Consider the following 18,999-nt stretch of genomic DNA (forward strand, 5'->3'; position numbering starts at 1 on the left):
TTTTAATTGAGCCATGTTAGGTTTGTTGTGAATAGTGTTTGTACCATGCCTTTTTTAGTCTTTGACTGTCAATCTAATCTAAGTACATGTCTGTATTTTAAGTAGATTTCCACTAGAGAACATAGAGCTGAAAGTTTTCAGTCTAGCAATCCCCTATCCAGCCCCACCCACCACTGCCTTTTCAGTTGTAATATTTAGACATTAATTTTAAAAAATATGATTGGGTTTAATTTATTATATCTATAGATAGATAGATAGATAGATAGATAGATAGATAGATCTTATATAATGTTTTCTGCCTTCCTTTTATAGGTTATTTTTAGTATTTCATATTTCCATATTAGGTAATTCACTATACATCTTTCACTTGCGTTTTCAGAATTATTCTCATGTTCTGATCTATTTAATTCATTACTATCTTTAAATGTAGTCACAACATTTCTTCATTGGTACAAAACCTTACAAAGACAATCTTCTATTTCTCCTGTAATTATTGCTAGTGTCATATACTTTAGTTTTACACATATAACAAAATGTTTCTTACTCCTAATTTTCAGTCAGGTCTTTAGAGAAAGTATACTTCGTATTCATGTTCAGATCTTTTCATTTGTTTCTATAGATATAAGGTTTCCTTTTCTTTAACACTTTGTAGAGTGTGCATTTCCAGGTACAAAATTATTGTCACATTATAATGCTTGTAAAAATTTGTGTGAATTCTATTTTTGAACAGTTGTGGTAGGCAGCTTTCTCTTAATGTGACAAAAGACCTTAAGTGACCCATTGGAAGGGAGGAATGCTTTATTTTGATTAATGGCTTCTGAGGTTTCATTCCAAGGTCATGTTGGCCCTGTTTCTTTGGGAGTGTTTGGCAGAAAAAGCTAGCATGCCTCCTGTAATTGAGAGGCAAAGGGAAAAACAAAGGAGGAGGAAGCTGGGCAAAGGACATGGTGGGCAGAGGAAGAAGAGGAACAGTTTTTATTCCGATATCTGATATCTCCTTCAAGGGCAAAGCCTAGTGACCCCATCTACCATCAATAGGCCACCCCCTAAAAGTGCTGCCATCTGTCAGTAGTATGGCAGTTTGGGAACCAAGCCTCCTTTAAGCCTTTAAGAGACACTAAGTCATAGATTCTCTCTCTCTCTCTCTCTCTCTCTCTCTCTCTCTCTCTCTCTCTCTGTGTGTGTGTGTGTGTGTGTGTGTGTGTGTGTGTGTGTGTGTTTATACACGGTGTTATAACTGATTCTCCTCTGCTTTCAGTTTCTGAGGAGAAACCAGCATTAGTTTTCTATTGCTGCTGTAACATATCACCACAGCTGCTGTAACATATCACCACATATCTGATGGCTTAACAGAACATTCAGATACCAAAAATGCAGTGGAGGTTGGTGATGGTATTTGCAAGACTATATTCTTGCTCAAGACTGTAAAGTATAATCTATTTCTTTGCCCTATGCAAATTCCACTAGAAAATATTTGTCTTTGTTTGGGTATACCGATTAAATATGCTGCATGATTCAGTCTGATACCTTTTATTTAATGTCTCTCTTCAAGACCTACTTAGACAAATCGAAAGTAAACATCACTATGAATCTACTAATATGATGTATCACCTTCCTGAGGCTCTTATGACTACTCTATACCTGTCTTCTGCAGGGCTTTTCAGACTTCAGATTTTCACTTTGACCTTGAAGGAACTAGCAGGGAGGGGATAGCATATTTACTTTAGTAGATATTTGCTTGGATTTCTAGTAGTCCCCTGTAGACATATCCCACTTAATACTCAGCAAAACTCAGAGAGACCTTGGGGACAATTTCTTTCTCTGCTTTTTTTTTTTGTGTGTGTGTGTGTGTGGCTGGAGAGACAGCTGTGGGTGCTGGGAACTGAACTCTTATATTTTTGGTTTTGAGCCTAGCCTTTAACGGCTGAGCCATCTCTCCATCCCTCTTTCTCTGCTTTTATGAAAGGTTTATTTCCTTTCTGGACCTCTGCCTGCTGACTTGCAGCCACTTTTACCTCCCTAGAGTCCCATCTGTATCTGCTCAACTCCCCCAAGATTACTTGCTTCTGTAAGCTGCCACTTCCAAGGCACACAGTCTGCAAATTGACTTTCAGAAAGAAATGTAGAGGCTTGGGAGGAGAACTCCCTGAGACGATCCCGCTGTGCCACCCATGCACTAGTGGATAAAAACTGATGTCTCCTGAATTTTGTCTACTTTCCCAGTTTGTTAGAAGTAGGCAAAGCTTGGGCCCAGGACAGTCCAGTAGTGCACAATTTCTTTAAAAGTGCATCTTCCTACTTTAGACTGGGCACCAATATATTTCCTTCACTCTGTTTTAGTTTGTTTGTGGTTTTTTTGTTGTGGTGTGTGTGTATGTGTGTGTGTATGTGTGCACCTACTCCTCAAGGCCTTTTGACATCTATTCCCTATTATCCTTCCCACCTTTTCTCTTTACACATTCCTTCTTGACACTTTGAGTGTTTGTTTGAGAGCCTTGTGTTTTTAACCCTTTTCTGTACACATTTGCCAGTCTTATTCTGCCTAGGACTTCATCATTGGACTCAAAACCCAATTGCCTTTGTTTCCTGAATGTCTGTATATTTCTCAGTGGGCAAACAAGAGTCTCATTCTGCTGTGCTCATGAGTGGCAGTGTTCAGCTTCAGCATCTCTTGGCATGGTTTATCCTGTCTCTTTCATGTAATATTTACTTCTTATTTCTTGTGTGACATTTTTCACTATTAATTTGCAGACTACAAACTGAAATAAAGTGCCTCATTATGGTTTATTATTGTGGGTTATTATGTATAAAATAGACCTGGTAATATGCATGTGAACTATAATACTCCAGCATATCTACTGTTGTCATTTAATTATGTGACCATAATTTCTCCCCCATTGATTATTTTCTTCATGCTAAAGACTTTGCAAATATGTCACTACAGGAGCCCCAACAAATGATCCATGAAACACAATAGATGCTCAAATATTTGTTAAAATATTGGAGTGTTTACTTAAGTGGCTTTGATTCCTAGGGGTGAAATACCCTCGCCTTAGAACATTGTTTTGGCAAGTATTAGGAAAAGAAGAAAACCCACTGAGGAAGCTTTTATGATTTTGAGATTTTTATTTCCAGCTGCTTTATATTTTGATGTTTCAGATTCACCAGTCAGACTTAGTGAATATTGCTTTTAATATTGAAAGCTCAACCTGGAGATACGTATGTTCAGAATTTTACCACGAGGTTTATATTGATTTGAGTTCTGTTGATGGAGGTACTATTTTTAAAGCGAGCCTGGTATCAGTGCATATTCTATACTGCTTTGGTAGTGTGATTATTTCTCAGCAAATGAAGAAAATGAGTAACCCTGGATGTGCCTTCATTTTTATATGATATTAGTAGACTTTGGCCAGAAATCTCCAAAGTGGATAGATCTAATAACATGTAGGTGTCAGGTATAGTTTGTTTCAAAATAGTACCGAGAATTGTTCCAGTTGGCAGTAGACAACTCTTTCTTGCAGCAATATTTGCAAAGGGTTCAGCATGTGTGTGCACTGAATATTTTCCTAGATCTTTTGCACTTTGGCTTTTCAAATTACGATTTGGAATGGAATTTTACAAAGGGGCATTCAGATGAGTACGTCAGGCTGGGTAATAACCATGCGTGACTTTGCTGTACTTTGAGGATTGCTACAAGCCACGTGTATCAAATTTTTGATGTATGCATTGTTTTTCAATTGTATGTTTCATGGGTTTTTTAAATAGCAAACATTACTATGTTATGTTTATAGATGGTTCTCTGTGTAGGAACAAATGGTACATATTTTTTCATGCCCTCGGTACTAAAAAGTACCCATGAATTACTGCAAAGGCCAGTTTTAATGTGATATTTCCCAGATACAGGTTTTCTTCCTCCTAGTCTACAGCGTATGTTTTATTATCCAAAAAGCATTAACAGCATGCAGAAGGGAACGAAGTGCGGGGAGATTGGCTCTTCCTTTCTCTGTCTAAGGAAAGATACTCTCAGAGTCATGTCTGACATGTCTAACCTTTCCAAATTTACTTGACTTTTAGTACATGGTCAAAAGGAGGAGTGTCTTAGAAGTCACAAAACCAAAGCAATATATTTGCAATTAAGTGACAGACTCAAATGACTCAGAGGATAGGCTGTGCATCTGTCTAAAGGAATAAGCCATACTGGCTGCACTTAAAAGCGATCCAAATGCACATTCATAGCTAATTATAAACAAAAACTAGTTAACACTTTAAATAAAAGGAAAAATAGCACAAAGATTTAGAGCCTAGGCAAGTAGATGAAAGGGCCTTGAGTTGCCTTCCATCTGATATTACTCAGAGGCAACTCTGTCTCCAATTACCTGAGAATATGTGGTATTCCCTCATGAAAGCTAGAGATCAGGAAGGGCGTCCGTTCCGTGCCTCTGCTTACTCAGTCGCTTGGAACAAGGTCAGCAGAAATACCTCACATTGCCAAGAGTCTGGAGCCAGACAGAGACCAGAGACACAAATCACAGGGTCAGAAGACTAACTTAGTAGGGCAGCAACCCCTGGGGATAATTTGTCGAACCACAGATTCTCCTGGGTACAACGCATCAGGGCTGCCTGAAAAGATACCGTCAGCAGGGCTAGCTTTAGCTACTCAGTGACACAGAGCCATTAAGCCTTTGGAAGAAGACTAAGAGGACAGTATTGTACCTTACTACTAAAATAATGAATACAAATGAAACTAGGTAAACAATGAAGGCTGCATCCTAAGGGGTTTACTGGTGCCTTTTTGTTTGTTTGTTTGTTTGTTTGTTTGTTGTAGTCCCAGCAATTTCTCTGGTCCAAATTGCAGATCTCTACCACGTAAAATTAAAGACTAACACATAATAGGTATTCTGGTAGGTTTATTAATAACTATGGCCCAGCTCACCTCTGCAGATCAACACATGACTGACCAAGTTTCCTAGTGTCCATTTCTTCTTACACTATATGTCTATTAGGATGATAGTTGCTAATGTTCTCTAGAGATTGTCGATTTGAACCATGCTCTTCTTTGCCATTTTCCTTAACCTCAATCAGCTGGTTTTTGCTTACAGTTCAGTACTGAATTAACTAATTTCTTTCTCTATGAACCAACTTAGTGAAAAAGAAAATTTCACCCCAGTCTCATGCAGAAAGATTGTGCCATAAAAATGAGGGCCACAGTTATTAAATTCTACCTCAGTCGAGTCCTAAACTAGAATTTAAACCAGGCTTGTCTAAGTTAATGATATGCAAGACCTAAACACTGGCAATAGAGGAATCTGGAAGCTGAAGGGAAAAGACACTGGATAGTGTTTGGGTAGCTTTCCTGGTAGCAACTGTACAAGTGGCTTCTCCTGGAGACTTAAGCTTTGGGGAGGGGGTTATGAGCAATGGTTGATGTTCACTAATCGTTATGCAGACACTTTTGTTGAACATGGACAAATGCACCACCAGGAAGGCTCTGGCAGAGGGAACTCAGGCAATTTGTTGACATCGTAGCACTTTTCGAACCTACCCAAACCCAGCCTTGTGCCAATTTGACTATTTTAAGTGTTCCTTTGGTTTTCCTTTACACACTTGACTTAGAATCATGATAAGTTTTGTTTGTGGTGCTACTTGTCAACACTTTACGTATACTAGGCAAGTTCTATGCCACAGAGACATAGTCTCTAATCAGTCTAGAAGTGACCAGAGGGCTGCCACATTGTTATAGATGTCAAAAAAGAAATGAACTATTTGCTTTGAAGAGTAGGAGATAAAATCATACATGAATTCTGAAATGTAAATATTTTCTTCTCTATTCTTTACATTACTCATTGAGCTTAGTTTAATCATAATCTTTTGTTGATAGCTAATTATACATATATCAGAAATTACTACTCAGAAACACCTGGGCTTTTATAACACTTCACAGAGTCATGTGCCCCATTCAAAATTACCTACACATAATTTGTTTGTATTTTACTTATGTGTGTGGTGTCTGTGTGTGTGTTTGTCTGTGTGTGTGTGTCTGTCTGTCTGTCTGTCTGTCTGCCTACCTGTCTATCTGGACAATTTAGCAGAGTCTGCCCTATTCTTCCACCTTTACATGGCTCCTGGGGAATCAAACTCAAGTCACCAGGCTGGTACAGTAAAGCATCCCCAGCCACCGAGCCACCTCACTATTTTTATTTCAGAAAAATAAATACTTCAGTAAATTTAAATATTCAGAAAACAGGTTTGTGGTACATGTAGCAAGTTATCTTAATTTCTATGTCACCTTTAACAAAGACTTAATGAGCCTCTGCAGATGCACCTATGCTGTGATTTTGATCACTGTGCATGAAGAGATTGCACCCTGCCCCTCCATGAAAGCAGATCATTACTACTCACAATGGCATTTTATTTCAATTTGCTGGGTTCATCTTAAGCACCCTAAGCAGGCAAAGCTTGCTGTGTCATCAAGTTAGCATCAAAATGTTATGTTCACATCACAGAGAAACATTTTATTTTATACAATTACAATAGTCTGATTTTTGTTTTAAAAAGTGGCCCAAAAGGGGGACTCTGGCAGCAAATCATTGATTGTCTGTTTGTAAAGCCCCATGGTAGATAAAGTATGCACTCCAATTTTTAAAGCTTTTTGTTATGTTGAACAAAGGCGTGACAGGCACTGGGAGAGGGCCCTACATTGCCTGCTCTTGGGTGTGAGACAAGGTCTAACAGTGTAGGTCAGACTGGCCACAAAGTTTGATTCCCCAACCTACATTCTACCTCCTATGTTCTGGGATAACAGATCTGTGCCACTATGTGTCACTCTCAGAATGTTTTGTTCTTTGTCTTCAGATTGCAATACAAAAGAAAATCTGCCCTGGCTCCTTGCATTGTTGACTCTACATTCAGAGTTAAAATTTGGCCTTTAATGCACTTCCTTTGATCTCCAATTTGACAGTTTATCAAAGCTGATTAGAGTTTCAATATACAAATCCCTGTAGCTTGAAAATCACGTGAAAATAATGGATAGTAGAGAGGTTCCGAGCATTGCCTGTTATTCTAATTTGGCTTTATTATTGTAGCATGGTTATTAGGTTTGGTAAGGAGATCTGTTTTTATGTTTTATTTCTTTGGTATGGATCAGTCTCCTGCCACATTGGATTAAAGTGGTTTTGGTTTTAATTTTTTTAAGCCAACTTTCTCAGGCACTGAAACAAAAGCTGGGTTGGTAGACATCAAAAGGAATTATTACTGTGAACTAGCAAGACTCACTTTACTCCACTCACCATGATTTAGGGCCCTGAGCTTTTGAAAAGCTGCAAGAATATATTTTCTGCATCTTGATATCATGTCAAAACATTATAAAACATTGGTTGGCTCACTTAAAGATCTTTCAGATCTTCAATGCCCAAACTTAAGGAAGACATTAATGTCACATGTACTGGTCATTATAGACATTGTGCTAAATAATTTGCATATGTTGACAAGTGAATCTGATTGGTAAATGTCATGTGACTCACATTAATCTGATGGGAATTAAAGAAGTTCTTAAGAGTATCGGTTTCATGTGCTTTTAGTTTCATAAATCATTTACTTGAATCTTCTAGACTAGCTTAGAAATTATTCCCATCAATTTTCATCAATGCTTTTAATCTGTGTATTTTTCAAGAAAACAAGCAAATTCTCCTTTGTCAAAGTAGTATTCATTTGGGCTACCTTTGTTGTTTCTCCTTGAAGACACTTTATGTTATTCTATGTTATTACAGAATTGTTTCTGGAAGCAAATCATATTTTATTTTAGGCATGCTCGAGGTAGATTTTATGACAGTATGTTCATACTAGAGCCTTTTCTGAGTACAGTATCTAATATGTATCCCAGTCTTTCAAGTGGCTAATGATTGACCTGTAAATGCATGTAAACAATCTAAAGTGCAAAAAAAGGAAAGGAAAGGAGAAAACAAAAATTCCTGATGCCAACTCAAATAATCCCTGTTAAATTCTGACCTCCATGGAGGAGAGAGTTAGCCTGACATGTCACGACAGTGGATATGCAGCACAGATCTTCCAGAGCACACTTAAAATTGTAAAACATTAACCAGGTCAAGCTGCACCATTGTGTTTTTAGTGAGAGAGACACTTTAATAATACCCAAAGGATCATGGGTTTTATTTGGTCAACACTGCCAATTTCTTTTTATGATTATACAGTTTATTAAATTACCCTTTTCCACTTTGTCTTCTGATTTCCCCAAATGGCCCCGAGTATGACCCAACAGGGAAGGTTTATAAATAGAAAACTTCTTTATTTACTATTTGTGTATTTTGTTTTATCATGTCCACGTCTGTTTTTGTGAGAGAGGCATTATGATAGTTGTGTAGCTGTGGTAATGATATTTTTCTGTATTGTCCTATACTGTGGTGATATTCTAGTTGTGGGTATGTAACAACCATGCAATTGTTAATTTGCAAAGTCATAACTAATGTTTTGCCATCCCTTAGGGTAGACTGAAAATAATGAGTGTCTTGTTTAGTGTCTCTGAAACATTTATGCCAAATATATATGGATGAAGAGGAAGAGAGGAGAGTTGTAGAATATTTACAGAACTTCTTGGAGAGAAGGTGAAAGTTCCTGTCAAATGTATTACTTTAGAAGTGCCTGTGTGATTTGTAAGCAATATGAAATCTTCATTCTACCATCCAAAAACTGATCTGTGACTTCTTGTGAGACATCTTTATTTTTAGAGAGAAACATAGAACAATAAATGTAGGTTTGAAGTTCAGTGATAAAGGCCTTGTATGGCATAGGCAAGGCCCTAGATTTGATCTGTAGCACTGACAAAAATATTATACCAGATCAATGGGAGAGTAATAATGTTCCCAAAACAGAACTGATCATAGTCAGTCACTTGAGATCTCTCCCCAAGAGTATGGCTACAAGGAATTTAAGCTTCATTTCTTTTAATTTCCAACATGGTATTTGTATCTGTGTTGGTATTTAAGTCCCTATACATTCAATGTAACTATGAAAGTGGTGTTTCCATTCCTTAGGTCACTGTGTCAGAGGTAAACAAATTATTTCCAACCTAAAAGTTTTGGTTGGTTGTGTAAAAATCCTATGCTCTCACGTATTAGTGTCAATTTGATCGAATTTAATAAGATTTCTACCAAAACACTGACATTAGCAGGGTTAAGATAATATTTGGTTGGAGAACATTAGAATTTGTAATTAAATCGACTCTGTGTTTAGATTGTATACTCTATGAGATGGTTGAGCCCTGTACCTATTTCATATCTTTTTTGTTTGTTTGTTTGTTTGTTTTTGCATTTTCAGCTAAAATTGACCAAGAGTCACAAGAGACTGCACTGACAGAAACTCATAAATGGTAAGACATCCTTTTCCTTTAATATGATATTCCTTTTCAGAATAGCTTTATGAAAGCATTTAATTTTTAACCCCAGGAACTGGTTATTGGTTGTTAGGAACCTTCAAGCATAAAATTGAAATCTAACATAAGAGTGTACTTTGAGGCCACAGTGAATTTCTGAAGTCCCTATGACACACAATTCTATTGTATACTAACTTGTAATGAACAGTGCTGCCTCTTTCTAGTGAGATTCAAAAGAAAGAATATACAAGACTATGCAAGACATGGAGAAAGTGAGTTTTGTTTGTATTTATTTTTTATTAGCGTACAAAACAACAGGTTTTATTATGTCATTTTCCTTATTATGACATCTCGTTGGGCTTTCCTTATGTTAGTTCCTCATCCTTGACATCTCTCTTATTTTATTCTTTTGTATGTAACAATTTTGGTCAACCGTACTTTAACTTTCTAAGTTTGAAATATAGCATTCCATGATTTTTGGGCTTTTCAGGTTTGTGTCACACAGCATAAGATTATTCTAATGTGTTTGTCTTTCTGAGTTGGCATTTTTCTATTATTTGTACTTTGGGTGTCTTGCTTGTGAAGTGCCATAGAGAATTTCTGTCATGATGTCCAATTGGGTTTGTAACCTTCTTGTGATTGGATTCCCATTTCTTTCCCTAAATTTGGAGAATTTTCTGCTTTTGTTACTGAATAGATTCTCAGTGACTTTAGTGTTTATCACAGTTCTTACTTGTATTTCATTGTAGATTTTATGCCTTGATTGTGTCCCAAGTTTCTTAAAGTTGTCATCATGGTCATGGTCACTGGCTTTTTATCCCTTGATGTTTGGTGCCACATTCTTCAATCTTGTTGATGTTCCTTGACATTCTTTCTTTTGATAGGTTGAGTCTGTATAATTCTTCACAGTTTTTTTCTTTATTTTATTTAATTCTTTTTATTTTTTACTATTATTTTAAATTGCAGTTTTACTATTATTTTAAATTAATTTTTTTAAAAATTAAAGTATCTAAATAATATTAAGTTCTTGGTGATTCTCTTTCTGGCACTGTAAATGTTTCATCCATACTGCCAGACTTCCTATTTTTGGCTTTTCTCTCCAGTTCTTGGATTATATCTGCTTTATCCATCTACTTCTTTTTGATTCCTTTAAGGTTATAGATCACTTTGACTCTTACAATTTTAAACCATTTTATTCATTTCACTTTTTTAAAAAAATTCAGAGGCTGAAGAGTTACAATATTTCAGTTGTGCTTCCTTGCTTTTCATGTTTGTGTTATACTCTCTGTCCCTCTTGTCCATGTATCCTTCCTGTCTTATTTGAGGAATCATTTGTTGTATAGCCTTCTCTGAAGCTCAGTTTGCAGCAGATGAAAAGAGAACAACATTGGTTTTACTTGAGGCTTCCCATGATCTTTCTTTTCTTGCTCTAAGTATTTTTCAGCTCTCTTCTCTCTCCCTTTTGGACTTCAAATGTTCACTCTATCTTTCTGTGTATTTTTTTTCCTTATCCTGATTTTTTGTCTTTTCCCAAATCATGAAGGCAGTTTCTAATCCACCAATTTAGATATCCTGTGGAAACTTGTTTCAAGAATAAAAGTTGAAAGGTTCAGCCATAGAAAATTTCCATTTCAAAGAATGCCACAGTGGAAGCCATGAGCTTCCTGGAGTGACCTGTGATTTTAGAATGAGGATCTGCAGTCAGTGTCATGGTTATGAAAAATTTCCCCAGGAATCTCTATTCTCTGTTTTCCTCTCTACTCTTAGTCATTCTCTAGGGGAAAAAAAATTGTGTGTGTGTGTGAAAAACTCTGACAAATAACAAAGAGAAAGACAAAGAAAATGTATCTACAAAAAGAGAAGTGGGGAGAAAGGGGAGGAAGGGAAAGAGACAATGAGATAAGATAGGGAGGGGGTCATGAAATTTAGGGAGAGCCTGGGAGAAAGTGACTTCTAAAACTGTTTCACAAGCTTGTAGAAGCTAGCAAGTTTAAAATAAACCAGAAAAACCCAGAGGAGCTGATGTTGAAGCCTTGAGCCTAACATCAGTCTGGAGACAGAATTCCTGCTTGGTGGAGACAGAATTCCTTCCTGCTCCTCAGCAGGAGGGCTTCAGCTGATGGGATGGGGCCCAGCTATATATAAAGAGAAATATGCTTTCCTTAAAGCCCAGTGAAGGTAGTGTTAACCACATATCACACCAACCTTCACAACAACTAGACTGTTGTCTCAATCCCAAGGAAATATCATAACTCACTCAAAGGAAATACTACAACTTGTGATCATACTCAAAAGAGACTCTCAGTATTCTTGGGGAAAGAATTTTATTGAATAAATTCCTTGTCATTCCTTTACTAGACAAGTTCCTAATAGTCTCAGTGTGTGCACAGGTAGCACACACAGAGCAGCTCTTGAGTTGATATCAGATACTGTGCTAGGCAAACTGATTAAAGGATTGTTCTAAGGAAGCAAAAGTTGAAGTGAAGACATAAATTGTATTAAACACAAATTCAGAGAGTTGAAAATACAATAACATGCTTAGTACAACAGCAATTGTGATGTTTAGAAATTAAAATAAGTAATGAATTATCTGAAACATTTAACATTTCCCCCCAAAAATGTTTCTTCATACCATTTCCCCAGCACTATTATGTAGACTGGACAATGATCAATGGTAGCTCTGTGAAGAAAGACAACATAACCCTTCTAGGGGCCTTTGATTTTGAGCCAGACTTCTTCCTCACCATAGTTCTATACCTTAAACTAGTATTAAAACTGTCAGCCCATAGTATTTACTTTGTTAAAGAGGATTGAATGACATGATCCCTGACAGATGCTTTAGCTCTCAATAAGTGATAGATAGATATTAGCTTCTGTGTTACTGTTGTATTATTATCATCATCAGAAACTAAAAAGATATATGGTAGTAGGACTGGGAAGGTGGATCACTCATTGAGGTGCTTGCTTCATGAATTTGCTGAGTTTGGCTCCCTAGCTACCATGTAAAAAGCTGACCATGGCACCGCATACCTACAATTCCAGTGCTAGGGATGCTGATAGGTGGATTGCTTGAACTTGCTGGCTAGCTCATCCTGATAAATGTGTGACTTTCAGGTTCAGCAAGAAACCATGCTTTAAAAACTAAGGTGAAAAATTATCAAGAAAAATGCTCAAGTGTTAATCTTTGGCTTTGATATAAACATACACATACAAACACACAAATATATGCACATACTTCCACACAAGTGTGTGTGCGCGCACACACACACACACACACACACACACACACAAACCCCGATATGGTTGTATAAATAGATCAAAAAGAAGAAAACAAAGGACTGGGTGCTGTGTACTTTGGATTCTGCTTGCAAGTGTCATTCTGGAAGAAGTGAGCTACTATCTTCTTCTTGTTACTCTGCCTAAGAGAACTGGCTGTATTTGGACTAGGACTGGGAGAATTCCACATTTAAAGACTTTGTCAATAAAAAAATTAAAATGGAGATTTTGGTAAAGAAACACTCAGGACCATTCTTGTTTCCCATGATACGACATAATACATGGCAGCCAACCTGTCAGAAGTTTAACAGAAAGACTAATGGATAGAGATAACCAAGAAGGATCATTTGGGTATCACAGTTAATGCTGGAGGGTTAGAAGGCTATATGTACTACTGAAAGGTTTGATATTGGCTTAGGACCCCTAAGACCAAGTTGTCAGCACAAAAGAATTTTATTTGCCCTACAAGACCAAAGGTCGGGGGATAAGAGACAAAGGCAGGAGACAGAGGAAAAGAGAGAAGGAGGGAGGGCAGGAATAAGGGAAAAGAAAGGGAGGAGTATTTGTCCAGGAGAGAAGACAAAAGATTGCCTTTGGATAGAGGGGAGACAGACATGGCCCATAGAAAAATAGCAATTTATAAAGGTAAAGGGGAAAACCCCATGCTAGGATGAGGTGTTTGATTCTAATTGAGCATATTATGTAGGCAAAACAAGGTAGCTTTTGATTGCTGGACTTCAGTACCTCTGTAGCTGGACCTGGGGCCTCTGAGGGTGGAAGTGGCCAAATAAGGGAATAGACCTTGATGGCTGGCTTTAGAAATGTAATCTAATGGTTTTTTTTTTTTTTTTTAGTAAGGCAGAGGGAATGGGAGAGAGGGGCAATGTCTGCCAGAGCAATGTTTACCATGTTCTGGCTGCCTAGAGTCCCTTCCTAGTCTCTCTTCTCTTGAACCGCAGACCAGGGTAGAACAGACAGAAACATTCTCCAATCTGTCTTGGGATCCCTCGCTGCATGTCGCAAGCCATATAACCTCTCACCAACCTCTGGCTGAGTAATTTTGACTCTGAGAAATCCCAGGATGCCAGACTTAAAAATAAAATCTCACAATATTTACTCTCCATGACCCACGTTTGCCAGCATCAACTAAGCTGCTACTTCTGTAAGAGTTACTTGTAAGCCAGGAGAAATGTTTCTGCCTGGTGTGCCAAGAATGCCACTCAGTCAGGTTGACTGGATCTTCTCAGGCTTTTGTGGGGGTAGTAGTCAGGTTTGTTTTTGTTTTTGATGTTGTTGTTGTTGTTGTTTTGCCAGTTTCTAAAGTTCTGAATCTCCATTGTGTGTAACTATGAAGCATTAGCTATATTCTTGACCCTGCTACCTGCTACCTGCATTAGTAGATCATATAATGTGCTCACTGACTGTATACACATCAGTAGAACTCAAAGCCTTGGTCTTTTATGATGCTCCTTTGTGTTGTTGACTTGCCCCCCACCTCTGACATGGTCAGCTAAAACCTTAATAAAGCGTGCATAATACTCACTACATCTGTGTTCTAGACACATCAATTCACTCAATGTGGCTGATGAAAAGCTAAGCCAAAAAGTTGTATTCATTTAGACTTATAGGGTCTCATCTTCTCTCTATGTTTTTAAATCTTTATTCTTGTCATTTTCTATGTATCATATTATCATAAGACAAATCACATCCATCCTGGGGGTAAGATCTGGAATAAACAAATTCTATTGGGTCTCTTTGTGTAAGTTTGGTCTCACAAACTTTGTATTCATCCCTCCCCACCCCACCGTCTTCTATCAGTCATTTATGACTTTGAGACAGGAAATGTGTTGGACTATTTTCATTTCTGTAAATGTATTGAAAGCCTCTTAATCAAAGGAATTTTCTGCTTAATACCTAGCTTATTTGTTTTTCTCTAAATTTGGGTGATGCAGTGAATGCTTAAGAAGAGTTAGTTTATGGTTTGTGAACAATCCAGTGACAGCCTGGTGATAGGTTTGATTTTAGAAATGACTGTCATTTCTAAGTATTAAGAGTTGCTGAGTAAGACTTCAGATGTTTGAAGGAGAATGTATGACCATACATTCATAGAGAAGTGCCTCAGATTTTGAAGTATCATGCCACACCACATGATCACAGAAGCTTCTGTGTGAAGAAGCAGGATTGTCTTGTAGGCAGAGCTTTGCTAGTTCCCCAGAGCCAAACTCTGAACTTTCAGGAGCATAGCCATGAAACACAGACTGTGCTCGGGACTCTCCTTCCTCAGCCCTCTGAGGCCCCATCAATGGAGGCTGTAAAATCAACCAATCCACACTCTGGAATCTTTACTACTTTAAAAATGATGGTTAATAAGTTCAACTTGTTTTCTGTTTGTTTATTCTATTTCTTTAAATTCATAGTCATTAACCAAATATGGGGTGGGAGTAACTTTGAAATAGACAGAGAATGGGTTATAGAAATGCTGTTTATGTCAATGACCAGAAGCTTTAGTGTCATTGAATTTATCTCTGGTTTTATTAAAACTAATAGAAGAGATGGAAAAGTAAAATTTAAATTATATATAAAGCAGTCTGTTTAGGAATATACTTTCTTGTGTTCTATAATCTGTAACATTGTGTGTAAAGGATATCAAAGAGAGGTATAATACCTGATAAACATGTAGACTAGAAACTTAAGGATTCTTTGGAAAGTCAGTTGGATGGTATTTTCCTGGGGGAAACATGTGAAAGAACATTTTGTTAAAGTGGACACAGGTGTGAAAGACTAAGGTGGACTCATGAAGGAATGTTTTGCTGAAGCAGACACAGGAGAGAGGATATTCTACTAAAGCAAGCACATGAAAGGACACATGATGAAAAAATTCTTTGCCAACAACACACATGTATTGGTCTGCCTTACACTGTGTAGTTGAGCTGCATTTGTTGGGACTCTGTGGGTTTGGGTTGATTTGATGCACATGCTGAGGCAAGAGCTGTGTTGAGGCAAGGCACGTGGAAGACATATGATGTTTGGAGGGCATAAATAGGACTCCACAGATTGACAGAGACAGAGCTTAGGTTGCTGATATGCGTCTCTTGGCTTCTCTGATCTTCACTTTCCTGAGAGAGACACAGATGAGAACTTCTCCTGGTACACCTGCTGGTCTCTCCTGCTGACTTGAGCAGTGTGTGTGTGTGTGTGTGTGTGTGTGTGTGTGTGTGTGTGTGTGTTTGAGAGAGAGAGAGAGAGAGAGAGAGAGAGAGAGAGAGAGAGAGAGAGAGAGAGAGAACATGTCTAGACAATGTCTATGGATACACAAGTGTCATCCTCACATGTAGAAGTCCAAGCACAACTTGTGGTTCTCTCCTTTTGCCATTAGAGTCTTGGGGTCCAAAACTCCAGTTGTCAGGCTGGGCAATAAATGCCTTACCTATTGAAGTCTCTTGCCAAGCTCCTCAAACTTTTAAAAAATGTTTCCGAATATAAGTCTCTTTCTTCAGGGTGCTAAAAACAAAGAGTAACTGCAACCAATCAATGTTCCTTTCTCCCTCCCTTGTGTTCAGCATTGACCCCAGTCTCTAAGCACATTAGTTCTGTGCTCTGCACTAGCCATACCCTTGGCCCCTGTAGCTAATAAGACAATAAGGAATTTGTTAAAGAGTGATTAAAACTAGAGTATAGGGAGATGTGCTGTGACATGCTGTTTTCTGGTTCTGACATGGCGTGGCCATTGCAGTCAGGTTCACAGAAGCAGTAGGTACCTGTTTTAGCTCTGCATGCATACATTAACATGAATGTAAGACGGGGAAATAGCTAGGATAACAGGGTAAGCAGGAGGCGATGACAGACAAGAAAGTAAGGGATGAGTATGATTTGGATATATTGAATACACATGAAATTGTCAAGGAATTTAAAGAGGGATAAAGATCAATGGTGGTATTGAAGTAATGAGTCAACGTCTTTTAGCATTATTATGTGAGGAAGCTTTGACTACATAGCTGACCATTTACTTGAACTGCCTCAAAGAATCTTCTAAAAATTCATTGTAAGAATTAGGGGGACATGATTTGGCTATTTAGCTCAGACTAGTCTTAAGCTTCTGAGTCTCCTGCCTTACAATTCTTTGTACTGAGATTGGAGCTATGTACCACTATGCTCCACACCCCTTTCTTTTTCTTTCTTTCTTTCTTTTTTTTCAGGGTATAGCTTTTTTTTTTTTACTTTTTTTTTGCTGGATATTTTATTTACATTTCAGATGTTATCCCCTTGCCCCATCCACCCCCCCAGAGATCCCCTATCACATTGCCCCTCCTCCTGCTTCTATGAGGATGTGCCCCCAATATATGCCCCCCCACTCCTACCATCTCCATCCTCTAATTCCCCCATATTTGGAATCCAGCCTTCATAGGATCAAGGATATCCTCTCCCACCTATGCTCGACAAGGCCATTTTCCCCTACATATACAATTGGAGCCATGGATCCCTCCCTGTGTGCTCCCAGGCTGGTGGTTTAGACTCTGGGAGCTCTGGTTGGTTGGAATTGTTGCTCTCCTCATGGGGCCACAAACCCTTTTAGATCCTTCAGTCTTCTCACTAACTCCTTCATTGGGAACCCCTTGATTAGTTCAATGGTTAGCTGTGAGCATTCGCCTCTGAATATGTCAGACTCTTGCAGACCTCTAACGGGACAGCTATATCAGGCTCCTGTCAGCATGCACTTCCTGAGATCCATATCAGCCCCTACCTTTGGTGACTGCACATGGGGTGGGTACCCAGGTGGAATCGTCTCCAGACGACCCCTTCTTCAGTTTTTGTCCCACATTTTGTCTCCATTTCTGCTCCCTTGGGCATTTTGTTACTCCTTGTAAGAAGGACCAAAGCACCTACACTTGGTCTTCCTTCTTCATGAGCTTCATGTGGCCTGTCCATATCCCTTTCTTAAAGAGAATATGGTAGATTCTTCCTCCTGTCATATTTTATTTAGATGTAAGCAAAAACACTAGAAGGAACCAGTGATCCAAAGCAAGCAATAGTTTAGGAAAAAATACATCTTAAAAAGAATTCTAATTCACACATTTTAAAACTAAATACTATTTCTGCATGTAGTATCCCTTGAGTGATATTTTACCAAAGCCAAGATTGCATAACAAATGAGTTGAAATGGAAAAATAATCTTTCATGCAAAATAAAGACAAAACAAAACCAAAAAAATAGGTTGGGAGAAGTGGAAGAGCAATTAGTGCCACAGGTTTCATATAGTATAGAACTGTTCATTCATCATGGCAGAGAAAATATTTAATAAGCTCTGACTGATGCACACATACTTTATCATGTTTGGTGACTTTTAGAGTGTCAGTTTGTAAAGTGTTTATCCAAGGAATGGACTTCTGGCACAAGGATAAAATGAAAGCTGAAATGTTTAGTTCCTAATAGGCATATTTTCCAGAATCTTTCTGAGTAACTATCCAGAGATGAATACAAAGACTACAGGTCGTGTTTATCTGCTGATGCTGGCCGACCATGCAGGCTCCAGACTGGCATTAAAACTGAAGTGACATGGAATATCTTTGCAGAACCCTCAAACAATGACATCATTCCCTTCACAATATTGATAAAGTCAAGCAAAGTTGGAGTTTTTGACTTCCCAATCTGGAATTTTTTAGTTAACTACTTCAAATCCTACCAGAAGATATACTCACTGTCTAGAGGTCCAGAGGAGAAGCTAAAGGCTTTCTGGAGAGATGGCAGAAACCTGTATATCTTGACTTTTACTTTCAAGCCATGAGGTAGCTTCTAGGTTCAGTCTATTAGAAACTGATTGTCTTCTGTGTTGGCATCTTTTTTTTCTTTTTTCTTTCTTTCTTTCTTTCTTTTTTTTTTCTGTTGTGAGAACCCTGGCTCCCTCTGCAGGTTCAATGGCCTTTGAGGGAGAGGGATAATGATGAAATGTTCTTGCTTTCAGCTTTTATATCTAAATAGAAAGATTTCAGGACTGTCTGCTTCAGAGAATGTTAACCCCCCATCCTCCCCAATTGCAGATATAAATTATATAGAAGAATTATTGCATGTGTTTTGCCTTTTACAGGGTTATATTAAGAAATGCCCAGTTACACGGACTCAAGTTCTTTCATACTCCACTATTGAAAAGTAGTTAGAGGTCTAAACAACAAAACTATCTCTAGAAGGACATACATTGTTAACACTTAGCACTCTCAGACATTTTTCTTCTAAAAAACAAGAAAAATAAGCATCAAATCACTGTCTTATGGAGATGCTAATCACTGTGCTTTTGACATACACGTGGTTATTGTTAGAAAGGGGGCAAGTAAGGCAAGAGAGAA

The 18,999-nt window shown here is 38.0% G+C and overlaps 1 protein-coding gene across 2 annotated transcripts in view; it reads left to right on the forward strand.

Moving 5' to 3' along the window:
• Fmn2 (formin 2) overlaps positions 1 to 18,999 on the forward strand; it is a 339,367-nt gene that overhangs the window by 251,416 nt on the left and 68,952 nt on the right. For both annotated transcript variants that reach the window (XM_028755264.1, XM_028755265.1), the window contains one exon: positions 9,331 to 9,382. In XM_028755264.1, coding sequence (XP_028611097.1) covers positions 9,331 to 9,382 — 52 coding nt within the window. The remainder of the gene's footprint in view (positions 1 to 9,330; positions 9,383 to 18,999) is intronic.

Source organism: Grammomys surdaster, unplaced genomic scaffold (genome assembly GCF_004785775.1).
Source record: "Grammomys surdaster isolate TR1022 unplaced genomic scaffold, NIH_TR_1.0 126051, whole genome shotgun sequence".
Lineage (NCBI taxonomy): Eukaryota > Metazoa > Chordata > Mammalia > Rodentia > Muridae > Grammomys > Grammomys surdaster.